Source organism: Rhinoraja longicauda, chromosome 10, assembly GCF_053455715.1.
Source record: "Rhinoraja longicauda isolate Sanriku21f chromosome 10, sRhiLon1.1, whole genome shotgun sequence".
Taxonomy (NCBI): domain Eukaryota; kingdom Metazoa; phylum Chordata; class Chondrichthyes; order Rajiformes; family Arhynchobatidae; genus Rhinoraja; species Rhinoraja longicauda.
Window position 1 is genome coordinate 9,195,327 of NC_135962.1, and position 26,921 is coordinate 9,222,247.

The 26,921-nt window shown below is 48.0% G+C and overlaps 2 protein-coding genes across 2 annotated transcripts; both read right to left on the minus strand.

The window, feature by feature from the left end:
* Window positions 1-1,795: 1,795 nt before the first annotated feature.
* LOC144597579 (putative G-protein coupled receptor 139) lies at window positions 1,796-5,229 on the minus strand. Its single transcript, XM_078407073.1, has 2 exons — window positions 5,157-5,229; window positions 1,796-2,697 (listed from the first exon to the last, which is right to left on the minus strand). The coding sequence occupies exons 1-2, from the start codon at window positions 5,227-5,229 to the stop codon at window positions 1,796-1,798; spliced, it is 975 nt and encodes a 324-aa protein (XP_078263199.1).
* A 5,718-nt stretch (window positions 5,230-10,947) lies between these two features.
* Window positions 10,948-14,632, minus strand: LOC144597580 (putative G-protein coupled receptor 139). The gene is made up of 2 exons (XM_078407074.1): window positions 14,506-14,632; window positions 10,948-11,849 (listed from the first exon to the last, which is right to left on the minus strand). The coding sequence occupies exons 1-2, from the start codon at window positions 14,576-14,578 to the stop codon at window positions 10,948-10,950; spliced, it is 975 nt and encodes a 324-aa protein (XP_078263200.1). The 5' UTR covers window positions 14,579-14,632.
* Between the last annotated feature and the right edge of the window lie 12,289 nt (window positions 14,633-26,921).

Sequence of the window (26,921 nt, forward strand, 5' to 3'; positions counted from 1 at the left end):
GGCCATTCGGCCCTTCGAGCCAGCACCGCCATTCAATGTGATCATGGCTGATCATTCACAATCAGTACCCCGTTCCTGCCTTCTCCCCATACCCCCTGACTCCGCTATCATTAAGAGCTCTATCTAGCTTTCTCTTGAAAACATCCAGAGAATTGGCCTCCACTGCCTCCTGAGGCAGATAATTCCATTGATTTACAACTCTCTGACACAAAGAGTTTTTTGCTGCAGTGCAGGTTCACCAGGTTAATTCCCGGGATGGCGGGACTGACATATGATGAAAGAATGGATCAACAGCACTTATATTCACTGGAATTTACAGGTAGAAGGGTGAGAGGGGATCTTATAGAACATATAAAATTCTTCAGGGATTGGATAGGCCAGATGCCGGAAAAAGGTTCACGATGTTGGGGGAGTCCAGAACCAAGGGTCACAGTTTGAGAATAAGGGGTAGGCCATTTAGGACTGAGATGAGGTAAAACATTTTCACCCATTAACTCGGCAGAACAATTTGCTGTACATTCCGGGTTTTGCAAGTGCGCACAAGGCTGCGTGAGTCTATGTGCCTTATTTTGTAGTGCAATAAAATACCTTGTTATACAAACTATGTTGCCTGAATCCGGTGATTTATTGAACACAACAGGAGTGAATATAGGACTGTAATGGTGCAACAACTTGAGACAATAGATGGCTGGAAACAGTCTCAGCTGTGCAAGTAGAAACTGGTTAAATCAGATTGGTTTGATTTTATTTCAAAGCCCTACTCTGAAAATTCATTATTTTTAAGTTATGAGCTATCAGAGTTCTTGAGGTGTCATTTTCAGATTCAAAGGTTTCACGCTATTATAGTTTGTGAGATCCTATGTGGAAAATCTCTCTGGAGGCAGTCGCGACTACTGAAATACCTTGACCAATTTCAATTTCAATGCGATAAAGCTACAAAATGGAAACAGTTTAAATATGACATGGAGGAGACATTAGTCTTTAATGTCCCAAGAAGTAGAAATGGAGCTCATTGTTATTGTTTCATGATGCATTGGAGTAGCCAGTTATTGGGGTCTGACAATGTGCAATTTATGCTTCAAGGCATCTCATGACATGGTCTGCTGTTGCATGAGTCCCCCCAAAGTCCACCATAGCCTTGCCAATATTTCTCATCCAGACGGCAAACTTTGGTGACATGATCCAAATGCCTGAGATGAGGTTCTGCAGGTACACTGATGATTCTGATCACCACAGCTGCACCCCTCCTACTGTCTCCAAATTATCTGTGAAATGTGTTGCCTTGAACAGGCAGAGCTGAATACAAATATTAGGGATTCCATAGCCAGGGTTTTGATCTCAAATTCTATGTCTCACTGATTACTTCATCCATCTCTGCAGCAACTCCTTTGCTGTTAACAACTCCAGTGCCTCACTGAGCAAAATGGGTACATCCACCATGTAACTGAACTGCTTCCTTTCACCCGATTAATATAGTCCTCCCAGAAGTGATTCCTGCTGAAACACTGATCCTTGCATTTGTTACCACCAGACCTGCCAATCCTCCCCCCTCCCTCTTTGCCTGCGTTTTATTGGGAGAAGGCTGACAAGGTTTAGGCAGCCATAACCAATATCAGCTAATTGGTCCCAGCTATTACCAATGTTGCTGGGGATTGGCCCCTCCTGGTCAGTCAGCCAGTGATAGAGATCAGAGTGGCATCCAAGGGAGGGGGCGCTGTCACAATTCACCGAGAGAAACAGTGGGAGAATAAATGAGGACTGAACTGGTAATGGTGGATCTAATGTAGTCGGTGCTTCACTGAAACCATGCAACAACCGCAATGAAGGGGTACATCAGGGCATCCCTCAGCTGCTCTCTGAACCTAGTCTGGGTCACCACATAAATACAGGTGTTGGTGCAGGAGCTCAGAAGCTGCAGCATGTAGCCAGTTTGTTCAGTGATGTTGCTGGGGTCATGGACACCCACATAATCATAAACATTTGCAATCCTCCAGTAGATGAAATACAGAACATTCGTCATCCATAAAAGTATAAAGCTACCCGAAATGGTGAAGAGCAAAATGATGGATTTCCTTCTCTTCTCCATCTCTGGGTCATGGCGCTCCAAATTATTGTTGCATTGCTGTAACCTCTTGCGGATTCTGCCCACCACCAGAATGTGTCTGACTGTCAATGCATTGAGCAGCAGAATCAGGAGGAATGGAAGGAAAGGTGTTAGAATAATACAGAGGCAGTCATATGCCACCCAGGCACTTTCTGTGAAAAAGTTTGATGAAATGATCACACCCCAAGGTACATTGTCAACAATATACTCAGGCTCATATATAAAGTACCAAGGGATGTTCTTCAGACTGAGCATCACGCTCACTGCTATTAGAACCACTGTGGCAGTTTCTGCAGTGCAATATTTGGTTCTCAGCTTCTGACAACAGATGGCGACAAATCGGTCGAAGGTGAAAGTGACGGTGAACCAGACAGAGACATCGATTGCTGCAGACAGCAGGACGAGCAGGAGGGATATTGCAGGAGTGGTGTCCAGGTATGTTCCCGGGAAATGAAACGGAATGATCGTGTACAGTATCACATCGGTGAAAATCACCATCGAATCCGCCGTCGCCATGGCCACCAGGTAGAGAGTGATGCACCTGGAGAGTCCGCACTTTCCTCTCGACAGGATCACAATGGCCATCAAGTTGACTACAACAAATGCAAAACAGCAAGTAAGTCATTAATCAACAACTCAGGCATGAAGGCAATTCCAGAGAGCAGGGATTTACACGGGAATGTGAGCGCCAACAGGTAATTCATCCCTTCGAGGTTCATGAACCATTCAATAAATAAATTCCCTGAGTATGTCCCAAACACAAAATAAGGATCGATCTAATCTGGCTCATTCTTGCCCTATTGGCCCAATCCTAGTCACTAACAAAACACTGCCAGGTATTATCAAGCAACCATTATTCACAAATAAACTATTTTGTTTTAAATTCACTATGGTTACTCATTCCAGACCATATTCCCACCTTGGTGCAAACATGAAGCAATGTTCTATATTCTAATCTGAGGTGTGGATGTTATTTGACATTTTTGACCGTGTGATATTATGGTTCTGTGGTAAACCAGAGGTCAATGGGCTTCATGGGGAAAGACCCCTCTGTGTACAATTGCCCCACCTCGATGGTCCGGGTGGCATGTTACAACACATTTTCTGCAAATCTCTAGCACTCCCTCGCTTTCATCTTGTCCATCCCTGAATCTTCCCCTCACATACTTGACTTCCCAGCTCCATCTCAGGGGTTGTGTTAATGGCCAATATCCATTAAGTATCCCATAGCTACTTAACTACAGTTCCAACCCTGCTTCCATTTTCTTAGCTTATTTTGGTTTAGAGTTACAGCACGGAAACAGATCCTTCAGCCCACCAAGTCCGTGACGACCATTGATCCCCACACACCAGCACTACCCTACACACACTAGGGACAATTTTACATTCACACCAAGCCAATTAACCTCCAAACCTGTACGTCTTTGGAGTGTGGGAGGAAACCGAAGGTCTCGTAGAAAACCCCCCGCAGGTCACAGGGAGAACGTACAAATTCCGTACAGACAGCACCCATAGTGAGGATCGAACCCGGGTCTCTGGCGTTGTAAGGCGGTTGCTCTACCGCTGTACCACCGTGCAGCCCCGGAGTTTCTCCGCATCTCCTTTGCATCTATTCTAGTCTTGACATCTCCCATAACAGAGCTTTGAAGACATTTTCCCATATCCCCAACTATTGTTTTCCCTCTGTCAGAGTCAACAGCTCTCATTACTTCTGGTACAAACTGTGCATTGCTACGCTCACTCCCCTACCACCGAGACCAAGAATAAGGGACTTCTCGCCTTCACTCTCCTCACCAGCTTCCACATGCAATGATCACTGACCGCAATTTCCACCCTTTTAAAGTGATGCCTCCACCAACCTATCTTCACTCCTCATCTTAGACCTAATACATCTCCTTCCATTGACAGCTCCCTCAGCCACATGTATTATTTTTCCTGGCATTAGATTTACCATGAGATTCAACCCTTCTGTCGTCCACTCATGCACTCCTGGTCTCCATCTAATACACACCTCTCATGAAGCCAAAGCACAAAGTGGTGGAAACATTCAGTTGGTCAGGCAGCATCAGTGGAAAGAAAAGTAGAGTTTGTGTTTCATGTCAATTATAGTTTAATTCTCCATCCCAATCTGACCTCTCTGCTCTGATTCCTTGCACTCTTCCAAACTAAGCTCAGGGAACCCTACCTCTTTTTCTCTGTCCTTTTCACCTTCCTTCACAATTTAAACATGTTTATTTCTTATTGCCCTCCAATCTGATGGAAGCTGACTGACGTGTATCTCTGCCTCTTTCTCCGCAGATGCTGCCTGAGTATTACCAGCACTTTCTGGACTTGTTTCATATGGACGCCTGGATGGGCAGTGGGGCAGGAACGGGGGAGGTCTTGGAGGGATTACTCACCAGCGGTGAGAATTTAGGATGTAGGTGAGAGCCACTGAGTTGGCAAGTGTAGGATTGGTGGGTGGAACGCAAGAAGCAGAATTTTTGGTGGCCTTGCTTATGGAAGGTAGGAGAAGGGATGCAATAGGACAGGCAAGTCTATAGGGAACAAACAGGAGGAAGAAGGTGATTCAACAGCAGTTTGGGGTGGACGAGGGATGGAATACAGCAAGGTCAACCCCGCTGGAAACCAAGGGTTGTTGGGCAGGGATGGGTATTTGGTTATTAGTACTGCGTGCAACAGCACGGTTGCTTGCTTGTTACCTGATGATCAGGCAGTTGCAGACCAGGGGGACAGAGTCAGTGGTTGAGGGACGGATTTTGTGGCAGAGATTGTCACGGTGTGATCTGCCCTCTGTACAATGCATCTGCAGCTCCGGGCTCATCAGAACAAGCATTTGGACAAACCCGAGCAAACAACAAAAGCTTTTCACTGAACCTCGGTACATGTGACAATAAACTAAACTAACTAACTAAACTAAGGAAGCACAAGGGCAGAGATGCTATATAACGCAGCGACAGGTGAGTCCATCAGTTACAAGATGACTGTCCAAGATTTTAAGATGCAATTACCAAACGAACATAAAGAGAATGATTACATTGGGTTGTCTTACCAGGAATCCCCACAGCTGCAAGAACAGGGTAGTAAATGTCTTCTATCTGATGCAGTATTGTTGCCTCCCGCATTTTTGGTGGGAGGTGATGTCTTTTACTGGTGACGGAGGGAAGTGTTCTACCAGATTATAAGATGTATAGAGAGGTGCAGTGCATTTATTCAGGAGTGAAAACTCCCTGGAGATCACACAGTTGCATCATTATTAATATGAATTAAGGGTCGTTGACTAAAGCAGTGGACCAATAATAATACAACTCACCTTGGAATGAGCTGCAATTAGCTGGAGTTTACGCCGTCTCCAGGCAAGGTTTTCCATGGAGAGTGTAATGAACTGTGAGAGGAATATCAATGATATTTCAAATAGCAATTTCATTCCTATCTTGATATTTTTTTTTTGTCTTACAAGCATTAAAAAAAAAAAATCAATGCCAACAATAAATACTAAGATCATTATTGGACTAAGTTGCCCAATATATTCAATATAACATTAATTATTTTCTCAAATATAAATGGGGAAGGCTGGAGGTATTCAAGGGGGAGATCATTCTATGGAGAGGTAAATAAAATTAATGATTCAACTCTGTTATTCTTCAGCTGAACTGAATAGTTTAGAAGATCTGTCTGCAGAAACAATCTTGCTCTGGCCATGAGCAGTCATTTTGAGGGGATGTTGGTTGGGGGAAAAAAAATGCAGAAAGCAGAGATTTATTGCAAAGACAGCTTTTGCAATTGGACCATGGTAGTGCCTGTCTCTTTGGGAGATTTGTTTTGTGAGGATTGTGATAGGAGTATGAAGGTTTGGCAGAGGCGGAGAGGGCTGCAAGATCGTGGGGGTGAGAGTGTGAGTCAGAAGTGAGCTGATGAAATAGACATTTTGGTGTTACCTTCGGTGAAGTCCCACCCCACCTTGTTTTGCTTTGCCATGGTCGGTCGGGTGCTGGGAGGTTCGGCGGCATCTCGGAACTTCATGGGTCTCAGGCTCAGCTTACTGCTTCTCCTGAGCTGCGATATCATCATAGAGAAACCATCAACGAGACACATTCCTTGCATTCCTGACTACACGCACTGATCTCAATCTCTCCTGTGCTCTGAATTGCGGGAAAGTGTTTGGTGCTGTTTTGAGACCATTAAATAGCTAATGAATCTTATGGGGGAAGGATTCAGTTGAGTGTAAGTGCTACATCATCCACTGTGTAGAATGTTAACCTTTAGGAGCGGTGTGAAAAGCTGTGTGCACCCTGACATGAGTATTGATGCTGTGTAAAGGCAATGGCTGGAATTGTTGGCCCTTCAGCCATTGTCGCATCCCCAAACATGTCAGGAAAGGCTGTTTTGTCTGGAAGACCGAGCAAGGGATGCCACTGGCCCAGATTAAGTTGGTCACATTTGCTGGGATTTTCCTGCCAGTGGACCCACTGGGGGCAATTGTAGGAATATTACTCTCCAACCTCCCACCCTTCAGATCCAATGAGCTCCTTCTCCCTCATCTCTGTCCTCTGGGGGTGTGCAGTCAGATATCACCCCTATCTCACTCAGTCTTCAAGAGAACAACCTCCATTATGTCCTTTCGTTTTGACACCAGCTGTTCATGCAGCTACTGTGGGAGGGGGTCACTGAGGGCCATGTTGTTGTCCAGTTTGAAGGAGCTGTTTATTCAGATCTTGGACCATGCGCCGTGTCATGCCTGTGCAGAAGAGGGGGACTTTTGAAAAAACTGCCCTAGCCTCTAGGCCACAGCTTCCACCACAGAATCAGAATAACCTTTAATGTCATACAAAAAACATGTCTAATTCCGTTATATATATTTTTTTAAATGGAGGGGAATGTAATGCATTATGTCACTCGTATTGTATCTTTCCTGCAATAAAAATAAATATATATTTTTTAAACTGTCCCCTTGCAGAGGGAGATCACTCCAGTCAGCATCCTCTCCAGTAACATTTGCAGCCTCCCCACTCTGAGCTGGCAGTTCCAAACCTGACTGCTTCCTGGAATGGGGCCAATTGTCACGTGAGAACAGATTATGATAAAGACTCGGCCTGTATTCTCCGGAAATAAAGGGAATCTTGATGAAATGTAAAAAATGAGAGGTAGACTCGTGTCACCTAGTGACTGACATTTAGTTTAATTTAGTTTAGTTTGGTTTAGAGATACAGTGCGAAAACAGGCCTTTCAGCCCAGCGGTTCCATGCCGACCAGCGATCCCCATACACTAACACTATCCTGCACACGAGGGACAATTAATATTTTTTTCCAGAGCCAATTAACCTACATACCTGTACGTCTTTGGACTGTGGGAAGAAACCGGAGCCCCCGGAGAAAACCTACGCGGTCACGGAGAGAACGTACAAACTCTATACAGACAGCACCCGTGGTCAGGATTGAACACGGTTCTCTGGCGCTTTCAGGTAGCAACTGGTTCCAGATACCCACGTATCTGGAACCAGGGGTCACAGAGCCATGAGAAGGGGTTGGCCAGTCAGGACAGAGTTGAGAAGAAATTTATTGACCTGAGCTTGATGTTTGGAATTGTCTACCCAAGAGGGCTGTGACTATGAGTACACCTGATACAATTTTTGGAAATTAAATAAATTGAGGCTTACGTGATTAGTACAGGAGAGAGAAAGTAGCAATGTAGTAACAAAGTGGCCTTGATCCTGTTGAATGGTGGAGTAGGCTCGACAGGCCGAATGGCCCACTCCTGCTTGCACCTGCTTTTGTCTGTTGCTGCTCATTAGCCACTGGGACCCCAGAGACCCGATCCTGACTGCGGGTGCTTTCTGTTGGGAGTTTTGTATGTTCTCCCCATGACCACGTGGGCTTTCTCCGGGTACTCCAGTTTTCTCCCACTTTTCAAAGACATACGGGTTTGTAGGTTGTTTGGCTTCTGTCAGTTGTCCCCAGTGTGTAGGATAGAACTAGTGTATGGGTGATGGTTGGCTGATGTGGACTCGGTGGGCCGAAGTGCCTGTTTCCATGCTGTATAACTACAACTAAAAAGTCATGAGATGCAAGTTTCCAGAGAAACGACGAGAAACATAACCAACTGTGCCCTAGTCCTGATGGCCACCTTTGTGCTTGCCTGCATCAGATCATAATCATAATAATCATAATCATACTTTATTAGCAAAGTATGTTTTGCAACATACGGGGAATTCGATTTGCCATACAGTCATACCAAAAAAAAGCAACAAAACACACAAAATACATTTTAACATAAGCATTCACCACAGAGACTCCTCCACATTTCTCACTGTGATGGAAGGCGAAACAAAGTTCAAACTTCTTCCATTCTTTGTTCTTTGTCTGGGGCCGTGAGCCTTCCGTTGATGGGACGATATTGGCTCCCGTAGCCTGTGGTTGGCCCTCCGTGACGGGGCGATCAAGCTCCTGCATCGGGGGAATCTCAGCTCCCCCGCGCCGGGCGATCGGACCCCGGGTCAGGACTAGTCGAACTTTCTGTGACATTGGAGCTTCCCGACATCAGTCTCTACCCGAGACTGCGAGCTCCTCGAGGTTGAAATCCGCAGGCTGCAGTTGGACCGTCGATCCCAGGCAAGCGATCGCAGACTCTGATGGTATGTCCATGGTCCCACGGTGTGGCTCCAAGTTAGTCTTGAGCAAGGCCGCCAGCTCTATGATGTTAGGCCGCAGTGACCGGAGATACGATCCGGAAAACAATCGCATCTCCAGCAGGTATGAGATTGAATAAAGGTTTCCCCGTCCCCCCTCCCCAACCCCCCCACATAAAACAAACCAGAGAACATTAACACAAACTTTTAAAACACACTAAAAATAACAAAAAGGACGAAAAGGTAGACAGACCGTTGGCGAGGCTGCCATTGCTGATGGCGCCACCTGGTGGTGTGTAGACACTAGTATGCACAAGCAAGCGTTTCTCGGGCTAATGTTCTGAGACATGTCCATACCCCGTTCCATCCCTCACCTTCTGGCTCGCTGGCTCCTCCTGCTGCTCAGTTGCTTGCCCTGCACCCAGTGCTGAGGGTGACACCATCCTGAGGTCATGCTGCTGACAGCAGCCTGTCAGGACTCTGTTGAGTTCCGGAGTGCACTGCACAAGATTACCTGGGCTGTGGAAGTGTTGACCCAGGTCACAATCGACAGCCCCCGCAGCCTGATGCTGGAAAACACGGTTGCCCTATTTTTGGTGCCTTTGGATCCCTCACTAAAAAATTGTGAAAATGGCCAAAGGTGTTCGGTTGTCGTGGGTTACAGGCCGAAATGGGTGGTAGATGGAAAGCTGCATTGTTCCTAAGAGGATCCTGCTCAGCTGAACACAGCTTCTGATTGTGTTCCACTGACCAAAAGCCCTTTGAGGCACACTGCTCATGGCAGTTCATGCACAGCAGCACACTCAATGGGGCCACGGATCAGAGACCCATTGGCTTTGGTGACGGAAACCTGGACTTGCTCGAAGCAGGTCTGTGCGCTGAGGCAGGGGAGTGGTGGGTGCAGCTGGACATTAGAGGCCTTTCTAATTTCAGAACTTTCTTCAGGTGTAATTATTACAAGGTCAAATAGTAATACAGCATTAAAACAGGCCATTCAGCCCAGCACATCCAGGCCATCCATCCACATTAATCTCATCTTCCAGCGCTTGGCAAATATCCTTCTATGCCTGGGCAGTTCAAGTTCTAGTCTAGATTGAGAGATTGAGACAAAACCTGAGCTGCCAGAATTGTTTTATTATCAAAACATACTTTATTCAAGGAACAAATATATACAAAACATGTTATTTCCAAAACTCCATCCGACATTCTCGGAGGCTATACATACATTCAATACAGATATTCAATAAAAAATTATACAAATTTAACCACCACCATTTCCACTCATGTGGCCCACTGGCGTGGAATCCTTCCCTTATTTGGAGGGGCATCTCCACCACACCCTGCCCCCCCATGTCCGGCAGCGGAAGGACCCTAGACTGTGGCCCTCCCCCACAAAGCCTTGGCGTTGGCTACACCAAGCTTCAGTGCGTCCCTCAGCACGTACTCCTGTTATACCTATACCTTGTTATACAAACTATGTTACCTGAATCCGGTGATTTGTCGAACACAACAGGAGTGAATATAGGACTGTAATGGTGCAACAACTTGAGACAATAGATGGCTGGAAACAGTCTCAGCTGTGCGAGTAGAAATGGTGACATGATCCAAGTGCCTGAGATGAGGTTCTGCAGGTACACTGATGATTCTGATCACCACAGCTGTACCCCTCCTACTGTCTCCAAATTATCTATGAAATGTGTTGCCTTGGACAGGCAGAGCTGTATACAAATATTAGGGATTCTATAGCCAGGGTTTTGGTCTCAAATTCTATGTCTCACTGATCACTTCATCCATCTCTGCAGCAACTCCTTTGATGTTAACAACTCCAGTGCCTCACTGAGCAAAATGGGTATATCCACCATGTAACTGAACTGCTTCCTTTCACCTGATTAATATAGTCCTCCCAGAAGTGATTCCTGCTGAAACACTGATCCTTGCATTTGTTACCACCAGACCTGCCAATCCTCCCCCCTCCCTCTTTACCTGCGTTTTATTGGGAGAAGGCTGACAAGGTTTAGGCAGCCATAACCAATATCAGCTAATTGGTCCCAGCTATTACCAATGTTGCTGGGGATTGGCCCATCCAGGTCAGTCACCCAGTGATAGAGATCAGAGTGGCATCCAAGGGAGGGGGCGCTGTCACAATTCACCAAGAGAAACAGTGGGAGAATAAATGAGGACTGAACTGGTAATGGTGGATCTAATGTAGTCGGTGCTTCACCGAAACCATGCAACAACCGCAATGAAGGGGTACATTAGGGCATCCCTCAGCTGCTCTCTGAACCTAGTCTGGGTCACCACATAAATACAGGTGTTGGTGCAGGAGCTCAGAAGCTGCAGCATGTAGCCAGTTTGTTCAGCGATGTAGCTGGGGTCATGGACACCCACATAATCATAAACATTTGCAATCCTCCAGTAGATGAAATACAGAACGTTCGTCATCCATAAAAGTATAAAGCTACCCGAAATGGTGAAGAGCAAAATGATGGATTTCCTTCTCTTCTCCATCTCTGGGTCATGGCACTCCAAATTATTGTTGCATTGCTGTAACCTCTTGCGGATTCTGCCCACCACCAGAATGTGTCTGACTGTCAATGCATTGAGCAGCAGAATCAGGAGGAATGGAAGGAAAGGTGTTAAAATAATACAGAGGCAGTCATAAGCCACCCAGGCACTTTCTGTGAAAAAGTTTGATGAAATGATCACACCCCAAGGTACATTGTCAACAATATACTCAGGCTCATATATAAAGTACCAAGGGATGTTCATCAGACTGAGCATCACGCTCACTGCTATTAGAACCACTGTGGCAGTTTCTGCAGTGCAATATTTGGTTCTCAGCTTCTGACAACCGATGGCGACAAATCGGTCGAAGGTGAAAGTGACGGTGAACCAGACAGAGACATCGATTGCTGCAGACAGCAGGACGAGCAGGAGGGATATTGCAGGAGTGGTGTCCAGGTATGTTCCCGGGAAATGAAACGGAATGATCGTGTACAGTATCACATCGGTGAAAATCACCATCGAATCCGCCGTCGCCATGGCCACCAGGTAGAGAGTGATGCACCTGGAGAGTCCGCACTTTCCTCTCGACAGGATCACAATGGCCATCAAGTTGACTACAACAAATGCAAAGCAGCAAGTAAGTCATTAATCAACAACTCAGGCATGAAGGCAATTCCAGAGAGCAGGGAGTTACACGGGAATGTGAACGCCAACAGGTCATTCATCCCTTCGAGGTTCATCAACCATTCAATAAATAAATTCCCTGAGTATGTCCCAAACACAAAATAAGGATCGATCTAATCTGGCTCATTCTTGCCCTATTGGCCCAATCCTAGTCACTAACAAAACACTGCCAGGTATTATCAAGCAACCATTATTCACAAATAAACTATTTTGTTTTAAATTCACTACGGTTACTCATTCCAGACCATATTCCCACCTTGGTGCAAACATGAAGCAATGTTCTATATTCTAAACTGAGGTGTGGATGTTATTTGACATTTTTGACCGTGTGATATTATGGTTCTGTGGTAAACCTGAGGTCAATGGGCTTCATGGGGAAAGACTCCTCTGTGTACAATTGCCCCACCTCGATGGTCCGGGTGGCATGTTACAACACATTTTCTGCAAATCTCCAGCACTCCCTCGCTTTCATCTTGTCCATCCCTGACTCTTCCCCTCACATACTTGACTTCCCAGCTCCATCTCAGGGGTTGTGTTAACGTCCAATATCCATTAAGTATCCCATAGCTACTTAACTACAGTTCCAACCCTGCTTCCATTTTCTTAGCTTATTTTAGTTTAGAGATACAGCACGGAAACAGATCCTTCAGCCCACCAAGTCCGTGACGACCAGTGATCCCCGCACACCAGCACTACCCTACACACACTAGGGACAATTTTACATTTACACCAAGCCAATTAACCTACAAACCTGTACGTCTTTGGAGTGTGGGAGGAAACCGGAGGTCTCGGAGAAAAACACTCGCAGGTCACAGGGAGAACGTACAAATTCCGTACAAATTCCGTACAGACAGCACCCATAGTGAGGATCGAACCCGGGTCTCTGGCGTTGTAAGGCGGTTGCTCTACCGCTGCACCACCGTGCAGCCCCGTAGTTTCTCTGCATCTCCTTTGCATCTGTTCTAGTCTTGACATCTCCCATAACAGAGCTTTGAAGACATTTTCCCATATCCCCAACTATTGTTTTCCCTCTGTCAGAGTCAACAGGGCTCTCACTACTTCTGGTACAATCTGTGCATTCCTACGCTCACTCCCCTACCACCGAGACCAAGAATAAGGGACTTCTCGCCTTCACTCTCCTCACTAGCTTCCACATGCAATGATCACTGACCGCAATTTCCACCCTTTTAAAGTGATGCCTCCACCAACCTATCTTCACTCCACTTCCTTTTTCAACGTTGCAAAAGCTCACTCTGAACTCGCAGTCATTGATTCCTTACACTGCTTTAATAAAGTTAGACATAGGACCAGGAAAGTAACAGTTTTCAAGAGCCATTATCCAATTCAACAATTTCAGTCTTTCTGTATTTCCAATTTCAAGCAGTTTCCCTCTCTCCTCTAATGGTCATCTTAGACCTAATACATATCCTTCCATTGACAACTCCCTCAGCCACATGTATTATTTTTCCTGGCATTAGATTTACCATGAGATTCAACCCTTCTGTCGTCCACTCATGCACTCCTGGTCTCCATCTAATACACACCTCTCATGAAGCAAAAGCACAAAGTGGTGGAAACATTCAGTTGGTCAGGCAGCATCAGTGGAAAGAAAAGCAGAGTTTGTGTTTCATGTCAATTATAGTTTAATTCTCCATCCCAATCTGACCTCTCTGCTCTGATTCCTTGCACTCTTCCAAACTAAGCTCAGGGAACCCTACCTCTTTTTCCCTGTCCTTTTCACCTTCCTTCACAATTTAAACATGTTTATTTCTTATTGCCCTCCAATCTGATGGAAGCTGACTGACGTGTATCTCTGCCTCTTTCTCCACAGATGCTGCCTGAGTATTACCAGCACTTTCTGGACTTGTTTCATATGGACGCCTGGATGGGCAGTGGGGCAGGAACGGGGGAGGTCATGGAGGGATTACTCACCAGCGGTGAGAATTTAGGATGTAGGTGAGAGCCACTGAGTTGGCAAGTGTAGGATTGGTGGGTGGAACGCAGGAAGCAGAATTTTTGGTGACCTTGCTTATGGAAGGTAGGAGAAGGGATGCATTAGGACAGGCAAGTCTATAGGGAACAAACAGGAGGAAGAAGGTGATTCAACAGCAGTTTGGGGTGGACGAGGGATGGAATACAGCAAGGTCAACCCCGCTGGAAACCAAGGGTTGTTGGGCAGGGATGGGTATGTGGTTATTAGTACTGCGTGCAACAGCACGGTTGCTTGCTTGTTACCTTATGATAAGGCAGTTGCAGACCAGGGGGACAGAGTCAGTGGTTGAGGAACGGATTTTGTGGCAGAGATTGTCACGGTGTGATCTGTCCTCTGTACAATGCATCTGCAGCATCCGGGCTCATCAGAACAAGCATTTGGACAAACCCTAGCAAACAACAAAAGCTTTTCACTGAACCTCGGTACATGTGACAATAAACTAAACTATCTAACTAAACTAAGGAAGCACAAGGGCAGAGATGCTATATAACGCAGCGACAGGTGAGTCCATCAGTTACAAGATGACTGTCCATGATTTTAAGATGCAATTACCAAACGAACATAAAGAGAATGATTACATTGGGTTGTCTTACCAGGAATTCCCACAGCTGCAAGAACAGGGTAGTAAATGTCTTCTATCTGATGCAGTATTGTTGCCTCCCGCATTTTTGGTGGGAGGTGATGTCTTTTACTGGTGACGGAGGGAAGTGCTCTACCAGATTATAAGATGTATAGAGAGGTGCAGTGCATTTATTCAGGAGTGAAAACTCCCTGGAGATCACACAGTTGCATCATTATTAATATGAATTAAGGGTCGTTGACTAAAGCAGTGGACCAATAATAATACAACTCACCTTGGAATGAGCTGCAATTAGCTGGAGTTTACGCTGTCTCCAGGCAAGGTGTTCCATGGAGAGTGTAATGAACTGTGAGAGGAATATCAATGATATTTCAAATAAAGGCAATTTCATTCCTATCTTGATATATATTTTTTGTCTTACAAGCTTTTAAAAAAAAAAAATCAATGCCAACAATAAATACTAAGATCATTATTGGACTAAGTTGCCCAATATATTCAATATAACATTAATTATTTTCTCAAATATAAATGGGGAAGGCTGGAGGTATTCAAGGGGGAGATCATTCTATGGAGAGGTAAATAAAATTAATGATTCAACTCTGTTACTCTTCAGCTGAACTGAGAACAGTTTAGAAGATCTGTCTGCAGAAACAATCTTGCTCTGGCCATGAGCAGTCATTTTGAGGGGATGTTGGTTGGGGGGGAAAAATGCAGAACGCAGAGATTTATTGCAAAGACAGTTTTTGCAATTGGACCATGGTAGAGCCTGTCTCTTTGGGAGATTTGTTTTGTGAGGATTGTGATAGGAGTTTGAAGGTTTGACAGAGGCAGAGAGGGCTGCAAGATCATGGGGGTGAGACTGTGAGTCAGATGGCAGCTGATGAAATAGACATTTTGGTGCTACCTTCGGTGAAGTCCCACCCCACCTTGTTTTGCTTCACAATGGTCGGTCGGGTGCTGGGAGGGTCGGCGGCATCTCGGAACTTCATGGGTCTCAGGCTCAGCTTACTGCTTCTCCTGAGCTGCGGTATCATCATAGAGAAACCATCAACGAGACACATTCCTTGCATTCCTGACTACACGCACTGATCTCAATCTCTCCTGTGCTCTGAATTGCGGAAAAGTGTTTGGTGCTGTTTTGAGACCATTAAATAGCTAATGAATCTTATGGGGGAGGGATTCAGTTGAGCTCTGCAAATGTAGCTGCTACATCATCCACTGTGTAGAATGTTAACCTTTAGGAGCGGTGTGAAAAGCTGTGTGCACCCTGGCATGAGTATTGATGCTGTGTAAAGGCAATGGCTGGAATTGTTGGCCCTTCAGCCATTGTCGCATCCCCAAAGATGTCAGGAAAGGCCGTTTTGTCCGGAAGACCGAGCAAGGGATGCCACTGTTCTAGATTAAGTGGGTCACATTTGGTGGGATTTTCCTGCCAGTGGACACACTGGGGGCAATTGTAGGAATATTACTCTCCAACCTCCCACCCTTCAGATCCAATGAGCTCCTTCTACCTCATCTCTGTCCTCTGGGGGTGTGCAGTCAGATATTACCCCTATCTCACTCAGTCTTCAAGAGAACAACCTCCATCATGTCCTTTCGTTTTGACACCAGCTGTTCATGTAGCTAGTGTGGGAGGGGGTCACTGAGGACCATGTTGTTGTCCAGTTTGAAGGAGCTGTTTATTCAGATCTTGGACCATGCGCTGTGTCATGCCTGTGCAGAAGAGGGGGACTTTTGAAAAAACTGCCCTAGCCTCTGGGCCACAGCTTCCACCACAGAATCAGAATAACCTTTAATGTCATACAAAAAACATGTCTTTTGGACGAAATTCCGTTACCCACAGTCCAACAATAAAAAGCAATAAAAATAAAGCAATAACACACACAATCACAAAACCAACACAAAACAAAAAAAAAACATCCATCACAGTGAGTCTCCTCCAGTCACCTCCTCACTGTGATGGAAGGCCAGAATGTCTTTTCTCTTCCCTGCCGTCTTCTCCCGCGGTCAGGCTGTTGAACCTGACCACAACGGCCCGGGATGGTACCTCCAACGCTCCTCTCCACCCAGTGCGCTGGACATTGGGGTAGAGCATGTCCTAAGTGAGTAGGAGAGGGGAGTATTCTGGGGTAAGGCAAAGAGAACAAAATATCAAAGGCTGCCTACCTTTACCAGCTGTTGCAGCCGGCAGCCCGAGTGACGTCTTCTGAGTTGATGGGTGGCCCTGCGGCCTTGAACCCAGTGCTGGGTTTACAGTCGTCCCTTTGAGCGATATCCAAAATCCGGGGGAGGCCTCAACTGTCCCCTTGCAGAGGGAGATCACTCCAGTCAGCATCCTCTCCAGTAACATTTGTAGCCTCCCCACTCTGAGCTGGCAGTTCCAAACCTGACTGCTTCCTGGAATGGGGGCATTTGTCACGTGAGAACAGATTATGATAAAGACTCGGCCTGTAGTCTCCGGAATTAATGGGAATATAGAAACATAGAAACATAGAAAATAGGTGCAGGAGTAGGCCATTCGGCCCTTCGAGCCTGCACCAGCATTCAATATGATCATGGCTGATCATCCAACTCAGTATCGTGTACCTGCCTTCTCTCCATACCCCCTGATCCCTTTAGCCACAAGGGCCACATCTAACTCCCTCTTAAATTTAACCAATGAACTGGCCTCAACTACCTTCTGTGGCAATCTTCCTGCATCTAGCCTGTCCAACCCCTTAAGAATTTTGTACGTTTCTATAAGATCCCCCCTCAATCTTCTAAATTCCAGCGAGTACAAGCCGAGTCTATCCAGTCTTTCTTCATATGAAAGTCCTGCCATCCCAGGAATCAATCTGGTGAACCTTGTCTGTATTCCCTCTATGGCAAGAATGTCTTTCCTCGTTTTTCCCGTTTGTAATTCCCCGTTTTCTCTCTCCCTCCCTTTTTGAAAAGTGGGGTTACATTAGCTACCCTCCAATCCTCAGGAACTACTCCAGAATCTAAAGAGATTTGAAAAATTATCACTAATGCATCCACTATTTCTGGGGCTACCTCCTTAAGCACTCTGGGATGCAGCCTATCTGGCCCTGGGTATTTATCGGCCTTTAATCCATTTAATTTACCTAACACCACTTCCCGACTAACCAGGATTTCACTCAGTTCCTCCATCTCATTTGACCCCTGGTCCCCTGCTATTTCCGGCAGATTATTTATGTCTTCCTTAGTGAAGACAGAACCAAAGTAGTTATTCAATTGGTCTGCCATATCCTTGTTCCCCATGATCAATTCACCTGTTTCTGACTGCAAGGGACCTACATTTGTTTTAACTAATCTTTTTCTCTTCACATATCTATAATAGGTTTTGCAGTCAGTTTTTATGTCCCCTGCCAGTTTTCTTTCATAATTTATTTTCCCTTTCCTAATTAAGCCCTTTGTCCTCCTCTGCTGGACTCTGAATTTCTCCCAGTCCTCTGGTAGGCTGCTTTTTCTTGCTAATTTGTATACTTCATCTTTTGTTTTGATACTATCCCTAATTGCCCTTGTTAGCCACGGATGCACTTACCTTCCCTGATTTATTCTTTTGCCAAACTGGGATGAACAATTGTTGTAGTTCATCCATGCGGTCTTTAAATGCCTTCCATTGCATATCCACCGTCAACCCTTTAAGAATCAATTGCCAGTCTATCTTGGCCAATTCACGTCTCATACCCTCAAAGTTACCTTTCTTTAAGTTCAGAACCGTTATTTCTGAATTAACTATGTCACTCTCCATCCTAATGAAGAACTCAACCATATTATGGTCACTCTTGCCCAAGGGGCCACGGACATCAAGACTGCTAACTAACTCTTCCTCATTACTCAATACCCAGTCTAGAATAGCCTGCTCTCTCGTTGGTTCCTCTACATATTGGTTTAGAAAACTATCCCGCATACATTCCAAGAAATCCTCTTCCTCAGCACCTCTGTCAATTTGATTCACCCAATCTATATGTAGATTGAAGTCACCCATTATAACTGTTTTACCTTTGTTGCACGCATTTCTAATTTCCTGTTTGATGCCATCCCCAACTCTACTACTACTGTTAGGTGGCCTGTACACAACTCCCACTAGCGTTTTCTGCTCCTTAGTGTTTCGCAGCTCTACCCATATCGATTCCACATCCTCCAAGCTAATGTCCTTCCTTCCTATTGCGTTAATCTCCTCTCTAACCAGCAACGCTACCCCACCTCCTTTTCCTTTCTGTCTATTCCTCCTGAATATAGAATATCCCTGGATGTTGAGCTCCCAGCCTTGGTCACCCTGGAGCCATGTCTCCGTAATCCCAACTATATCATATTCATTAATAACTATCATATCATCATATCATATACATACAGCCGGAAACAGGCCTTTTCGGCCCTCCAAGTCCGTGCCGCCCAGCGATCCCCGTACATTAACACTATCCTACACCCACTAGGGACAATTTTTACATTTACCCAGCCAATTAACCTACATACCTGTACGTCTTTGGAGTGTGGGAGGAAACCGAAGATCTCGGAGTAAACCCACGCAGGTCACGGGGAGAACGTACAAACTCCTTACAGTGCAGCACCCGTAGTCAGGATTGAACCTGAGTCTCCGGCGCTGCATTCGCTGTAAAGCAGCAACTCTACCGCTGCGCCACCGTGCTCTGCACATTCAACTCATCCACCTTATTACGAATGCTCCTTGCATTGAGACACAAAGCCTTCAGGCTTGTTTTTACAACATTCTTACCCCTTATACAATTATGTTGAAAAGTGGCCCTTTTTGATTTTTGCTCTGGATTTGTCTGCCTGCCACTTTTACTTTTCACCTTGCTACCTATTGCTTCTACCCTCATTTTACACCCCTCTATCTCTCTGCTCATGCTCCCATCCCCCTGCCACATTAGTTTAAATCCTCCTCGACAGCACTAGCAAACACTCCCCCAAGGACATTGGTTCCATTCCAGCTCAGGTGCAGACCGTCCTGTTTGTACTGGTCCCACCTCCCCCAGAACTGGTTCCAATGTCCTAGAAATTTGAATCCCTCCCCCTTGCACCATTTTTCAAGCCACGTATTCATCTGAAATATCTTCCTATTTCTACTCTGACTAGCACGTGGCACTGGTAGTAATGCAGAGATTATTACCTTTGAGATCCAACTTTTAAGTTTATCTCCTAGCTCCCTAAACTCACCTTGTAGGACCTCATCCCATTTTTTACCTATATCGTTGGTGCCAATGTGCACCACGACGACTGGCTGTTCACCCTCCCCCTCCAGAATGTTCTGCAGCCGCTCAGAGACATCCCTGACCCTCAGGGCCGTTTTTACAGCATTATGGGCCCCAGGACAAAGCAGTGTACTGGGGCCCCTACCATTACTCTCCCCCACCCCCCTTTCCCTACCAGCCCCCCCCCCCCCCGTCGTGCCGGCGAAAAGCACATACCGAAAAGCACTTAGCGATGGACTTAGGGTGCTACATTGTTGCGAAAAGCCCTTACAGATCGTTGTGAGAAGCACTTAGTGACCGAAAATGTTGCGAAAAAAGCACTTATTGAACCTACATTTTTAAAGTAGTATTTATTTATTGCAAGTCACTTAACATACACAGATCAGCATGGGGCCCCTATGCTCGTGGGCCCCTGGGCAAGTGCCCATCAGGTCCATGCGTTAAGATGGCCCTGCTGACCCTTGCACCAGGGAGGCAACATACCATCCTGGAGTCTCGTTTGCGGCCGCAGAAACGCCTATCTATTCCCCTTACAATTCAATTCCCTATTACTATATCCCTTCCACTCTTTTTCCTCCCCTCCTTTGCCGCAGAGCCACCCACGGTGCCATGAACTTGGCTGCTGCTGCCTTCCCCTGATGAGCCATCTCCCCCAACAGTATCCAAAATGGTATATCTGATGACCGCAGGGGACTCCTGCACTACCTGCCTACTGCTACGCTGGCTAGTGGCCACCCGTTCCCTTTCTGTCCGTTTAACTTTTACCTGCGGCGTGGTCAACTCACTGTACGTGCTATCCACGACCTTCTCAGCATCGTGGATGCTCCAGTATGAATCCAACCGCAGCTCCAACCGTTCAATGCGGTCTGTCAGGAGCCGCAGCTGGATACACTTCCTGCACACGTAGTCATCAGGGACACCGACAATATCCCTGATCTTCCACATGTTGCAGGATGAGCACTCCACGGGGCCGATCTCACCTGACATGTCTTACCCCCAAATTAAATCAACTCACTCCCACTTCAAAAATCTTAATCCTTTAAACTGTACCTTTACTAAAAAGCACTGAACCCTTAACTCACTGAACCCTTAACTCACTGAACCCTTAACTCACTGAACCCTTAACTCACTGAACCCATAACTCACTGAACCCATAACTCACTGAACCCTTAACTCACTGTACCCTTAACTCACTGAACCCATAACTCACTGAACCCATAACTCACTGAACCCTTAACTCACTGTACCCTTAACTCACTGCACCCTTAACTCACTGAACCCTTAACTAAAAAGTGCGAACAGAAAGCAGAAATACAAACCTGGGGTTACTCCCAATCAGCTGCTTCCTCTAGTCCGCTTCCACCAATCAGCGGCTTCCTCCAGACCACTTATTTTGAAGTGTGATGGAACGTTTTTAAACTTCCCGCCCGGATGCTGCACCAGCCGTTCCAACCGCTCCTGGGCCTCTTGATGAAATGTAGAGGCTGATGTCGGGAAGCTCCCGGGAAGATTCTGGGAATTTTGATGAAATGTAAAAAATGAGAGGTAGACTCGTGTCACCTAGTGACTGACATTTAGTTTAATTTAGTTTAGTTTGGTTTAGAGATACAGTGCGGAAACAGGCCTTTCAGCCCAGCGGTTCCATGCCATCCAGCGATCCCCATACACTAACACTATCCTGCACACGAGGGGCAATTTACATTTTTTCCAGAGCCAATTAACCTACATACCTGTACGTCTTTGGACTGTGAGAAGAAACCGGAGCACCCGGAGAAAACCTACGCGGTCACGGAGAGAACGTACAAACTCTATACAGACAGCACCCGTGGTCAGGATTGAACCCGGTTCTCTGGCGCTTTCAGGTAGCAACTGGTTCCAGATACCCATGTATCTGGAACCAGGGGTCACAGAGCCATGAGAAGGGGTTGGCCAGTCAGGACAGAGTTGAGAAGAAATTTATTGACCTGAGCTTGATGTTTGGAATTGTCTACCCAAGAGGGCTGTGACTATGACTACACTTGATACAATTTTTGGAAATTAAATAAATTGAGGCTTACGTGATTAGTACAGGAAGTAGCAATGTAGTAACAAAGTGGCCTTGATCCTGTTGAACGGTGGAGTAGGCTCGACAGGCCGAATGGCCCACTCCTGCTTGCACCTGCTTTTGTCTGTTGCTGCTCATTAGCCATTGGGACCCCAGAGACCCGATCCTGACTGCGGGTGCTTACTGTAGGGAGTTTTGTATGTTCTCCCCATGACCACGTGGGCTTTCTCCGGGTACTCCAGTTTTCTCCCACTTTTCAAAGACATACGGGTTTGTAGGTTGTTTGGCTTCTGTAAGTTGTCCCCAGTGTGTAGGATAGAACTAGTGTACGGGTGATGGTTGGCTGATGCGGACTCGGTGGGCCGAAGTGCCTGTTTCCATGCTGTATAACTACAACTAAAAAGTCATGAGATGCAAGTTTCCAGAGAAACGGGGAGAAACATAACCAACTGTGCCCTAGTCCTGATGCCCACCTTTGTGCATGTCTGTGTCAGATCATAATCATAATAATCATAATCATACTTTATTAGCAAAGTGTAGTGGCCTGGCGGAGGCCAGAGAAAAGGCAAGACGCCAGGCAGTTTTAGGTAAGGTTCTTTATTAGGCTGTGAGCTCCTGCCCACAGCGTAGTCCACCTAGGGATGAGCCATGCCTCCCCACGGGCTGGCTTTTAACCCCTTATGCCTGTTCGTCACGTAACGAGGGGGCTGACCCAAGGAGTGGCCTGATCCGCCACAGGACCCCCCCCCCCCCAAGAACCGGAGGTACAAAACGGACAGGAGGGCGCACGAGGCGACCAGCCCGGGTGCGCACCACGCCCGGCGCAGGGACCGGCGACTGACCGACAGGTGGAGGGGTCGTAGCAGACACTGACGGGGGTAACGTGGACGGGGGCGACCGCACGGGCGGGGCTGCGCAACCGGCACCGGCCGATCAATGTCCACGTGTGCCGGCTTCAGCCGTGCGACCGAAACAGTCTCGCTGATACCCCCCATGTCCAGAACGAATGTGGCCGAGCCGTGTTGCAGGACCCGGAAGGGGCCCTCGTACGGCTGCTGGAGAGGTGACCGATGAGCGTCCCTGCGCAGGAACACAAACTGGCAGTCCTCCAGAGCGGCAGGGACGTGTGGATGGAAGGTCCCATGACACAACATGGGCACAGGTGCCAGCCTGCCCACCGTCTGCCGAAGACGTTGCAGGGCGTCAGAAGGCTGCTCCACTCGACCTTGCGCCGGTGGGATGAACTCCCCGGGAACCGTCAAGGGGGCCCCGTACACCAACTCGGCGGAGGAGGAGGCCAAGTCCTCCTTGGGTGCGGTGCGGATCCCCAGCAAAACCCACGGCAGGGCGTCCACCCAGTCTGGGCCCGTGATCCGAGCCTTCAGGGCAGCTTTCAGCTGGCGGTGAAAGCGTTTCACCAACCTGTTCGACTGTGGATGGTACGCCGTAGTGTGGTGTAGGCGGACACCCAAGAGTCGTGCCATGGCCGACCACAGTTCCGAAGTGAACTGCGGTCCCCGGTCGGATGTAATGTCCAGTGGCACCCCGAACCGGGTGATCCAGTGCGCCGCCAAGGCCCGCGCGCAGGTGGCCGTCGAGGTGTCCGCCAGCGGAATGGCCTCCGGCCACCACGTGAAGCGATCGACCACGGTGAAGAGGTGGGTCATGCCCCGGGACGGCGGCAGCGGCCCCACGATGTCCACATGAATGTGGTCGAAGCGCTGCCGAGGGACACGAAACTCCTGCAGAGGTGCACGCACATGTCGCTGGATTTTTGCAGTTTGCCTCCAGCGGTATTGGAGGTGGTGCTGCTTGGGCCGACCACCAGCGACCTCTGGTGGCGTCTGGCTGAACTGTCGGCGGGCCGTGCGAGAAGGGCGTGCCGGCACCGGGGTGCCCGATGGCGGCCGGATTTTGCCGCGGGGGTCGCCCTCAAACGGGGTCGACGGCGGCCCCGGCTTGCTGTTGGCCTTCCGACGCCGCGGAAAAGACGGCCAGCGCTTCCAGGTCCTCCCGACGGGACATCCATATATGGTCAGCGCGCTCGCCCAGCCCCTACGTGTCGGTGAAGGTGTCCCCAGCGAGCTGAGAGCGGAGATCGACTGGGAGCTGCCGAAGGTAGGCTTGCTTAAATAGAAAACAGGGCGGGTGGTCGCCCATAAGGGCGAGCATGTCCTCCAGAAGGGCCGACGGCCGTCGGTCCCCGAGCCCCCCCTTGTTCATAATTCGAGTTGCCCGCTCGGCCTCGCTGAGGCCGAACCTGCTGATAAGGAGTTCTTTGAGGCCCGCATATTTGTTAGCCACGGGGGGGTCGTTCAGGTAGGGCTTTATTCGCTTTGCTGTCTCCTGGTCAAGGGCGCCGACGACATAGAAATACTTTGTTAGGTCAACGGTTACCCCTCGCACAGCAAACTGTGCCTCTGCCTGCTGGAACCAGACCTCAGGCTCTTCGGTCCACAGGGTCGGGAGTTTGAGGGAGACGGCATCGAGGTCGGCAGGACCGGGTTGCGCATTATTGTGCGACATCACGACGCGTGATGTATGTCAAGGTCACCAATGTAGTGGCCTGGCGGAGGCCAGAGAAAAGGCAAGACGCCAGGCAGTTTTAGGTAAGGTTCTTTATTAGGCTGTGAGCTCCTGCCCACAGCGTAGTCCACCTAGGGATGAGCCACGCCTCCCCATGGTCTGGCTTTTAACCCCTTACGCCTGTCCGTCACGTAACGAGGGGGCTGACCCAAGGAGTGGCCTGATCCGCCACAAAAGTATGTTTTGCAACATACGAGGAATTCGATTTGCCATACAGTCATACCAAAACAAAGCACCAAAACACGCAAAATACATTTTCACATAAGCATCCACCACAGTGACTCCTCCACATTTCTCACTGTGATGGAAGGCGAAAAAAAGTTCAATCTACTTCCATTCTTTGTTTTTTGTCGGGGGCTGTGAGCCTTCCGTTGATGGGACGATCTTGGCTCCCGTAGCCTGTGGTTGGCCCTCCGTGACGGGGCGATCAAGCTCCTGCATCGGGGGGAATCTCAGCTCCCCCGTGCCGGGCGATCGGACCCCGGGCCAGGACTAGTCGAACTTTCTGCGACTTTGGAGCTTCCGGACATCAGTCTCTACCCGAGACTGCGAGCTCCTCGAGGTTGAAATCCACAGGGGCGCAGTTGGACCGTCGATCCCAGGCAAGGGATCGCAGACACCGATGGTATGTCCATGGTCCCGCAGTGGGGCTCAAAGTCAGTCTTGCTCAAGGCCGCCAGCTCCATGATGTTAGGCCGCAGTGAACGGAGATACGATCCGGAAAACAATCGCATCTCCAGCAAGGTATGAGATTGAATAAAGGTTCCCCCTCCCGACCCCCCCCCCACATAAAACAAACCAGAGAACATTAACACAAACTTTTAAAACACACTAAAAATAACAAAAAGGACGAAAAGGTAGACAGACCGTTGGCGAGGCTGCCATTGCTGATGGGGCCACCTGGTGGTGTGTAGACACTAGTACGCACACAGCAAGCGTCACTCGGGCTAATGTTCTGAGACATGTCCATACCCCATTCCATCCCTCACCTTCTGGCTCGCTGGTCCTCCTGCTGCTCAGTTGCTTGCCCTGCACCCAGTGCTGAGGTTGACACCATCCTGAGGTCATGCTGCTGAGGACTCTGTTGAGTTCCGGAGTGCACTGCACAAGATTACCTGGGCTGTGGAAGTGTTGTTCCAGCTCGCAATCGACAGCCCCCGCAGCCTGATGCTGGAAATCGCGGTTCTCGTATTTTTGGTGCCTTTGGATCCCTCACTAAAAAATTGTGAAAATGGCCAAAGGTGTGCAGTTATCGTGGGTTACAGGCCGAAATGGGTAGTAGATGGAAAGCTGCATTGTTCCTAAGAGGATCCTGCTCAGCTGAACACAGCTTCTGATTGTGTTCCACTGACCAAAAGCCGTTTGAGGCACACTGCTCATGGCAGTTCATGCACAGCAGTACACTCCATGGGGCCACCGATCAGAGACCCATTGGCTTTGGTGACGGAAACCTGGACGTGCTCGAAGCAGGTCTGTGCGCTGAGGCAGGGGAGTGGTGGGTGCAGCTGGACATTAGAGGCCTTTCTAATTTCAGAACTTTCTTCAGGTGTAATTACTACAAGGTCAAATTGTAATACAGCATTAAACAGGCCATTCAGCCCAGCACATCCAGGCCATCCATCCACATTAATCTCATCTTCCAGCGCTTGGCAAATATCCTTCTATGCCTGGGCAGTTCAAGTTCTAGTCTAGATTGACAGATTGAGACAAAACCTGAGCTGCCAGGATTTTTTTATTATCAAAAAATACTTTATTCAAGGAACAAATATATATAAAACATGTTATTTCCAAAACTCCATCCGACATTCTCGGAGACTATACATACATTCAATACAGATATTCAATACAAAAATTATACAAAATTAACCACCACCATTTCCACTCACGTGGCCCACTGGCGTGGAATCCTTCCGTTATTTGGAGGGGCGTCTCCACCATACCCTGCCCCCCCCATGTCTGGCAGCGGAAGGACCCTAGACTGTGGCCCTCCCCCACAAAGCCTTGCCGTTGGCTACACCAAGCTTCAGTGCGTCCCTCAGCACGTACTGCTGCAGTGTGCAGTGGGCCAGTCGGCAACATTCCCCGACGGACAGCTCGCTCCGCTGGGAGGTCAACAAAGCTCGGGTAGACCAAAGAGCGTCTTTCACCGAGTTGATGACCTTCCAGCAGCACTCGACGTCAGTCTCTGAAGGAGTCCCTTGGAACAGTCCATAGATCACAGAGTCCTCCGTGACGGAGCTGTAAAGAATAAATCGTGACAGGGACCCTTGCAAGCCTCCCCATACTCTCTTTGCAAATCCACACTCTGCGAAGAAGTGGGAAACCATCTCCTCTCCATAGCAGCCGTCCCGATGGCAGCGTGCGCTGGTAGTGAGGCTCCGGCTATTCAGGAAGGATCTGACTGGCAGGGCTCCCCTCACCGCCAGCCAAACCAGGTCATGGTGCTTGTTGGTGAGTTCTGGTGATGAGGCATTTTGCCAGACAAGCTGGGCAGTCTGCTCTGGGAACCACGCCACAGGATCCATGGAGAAATTTACCTGCAGTGCCTGCAGGACGTTCCGTGCTGACCACTGCCCGATGGAC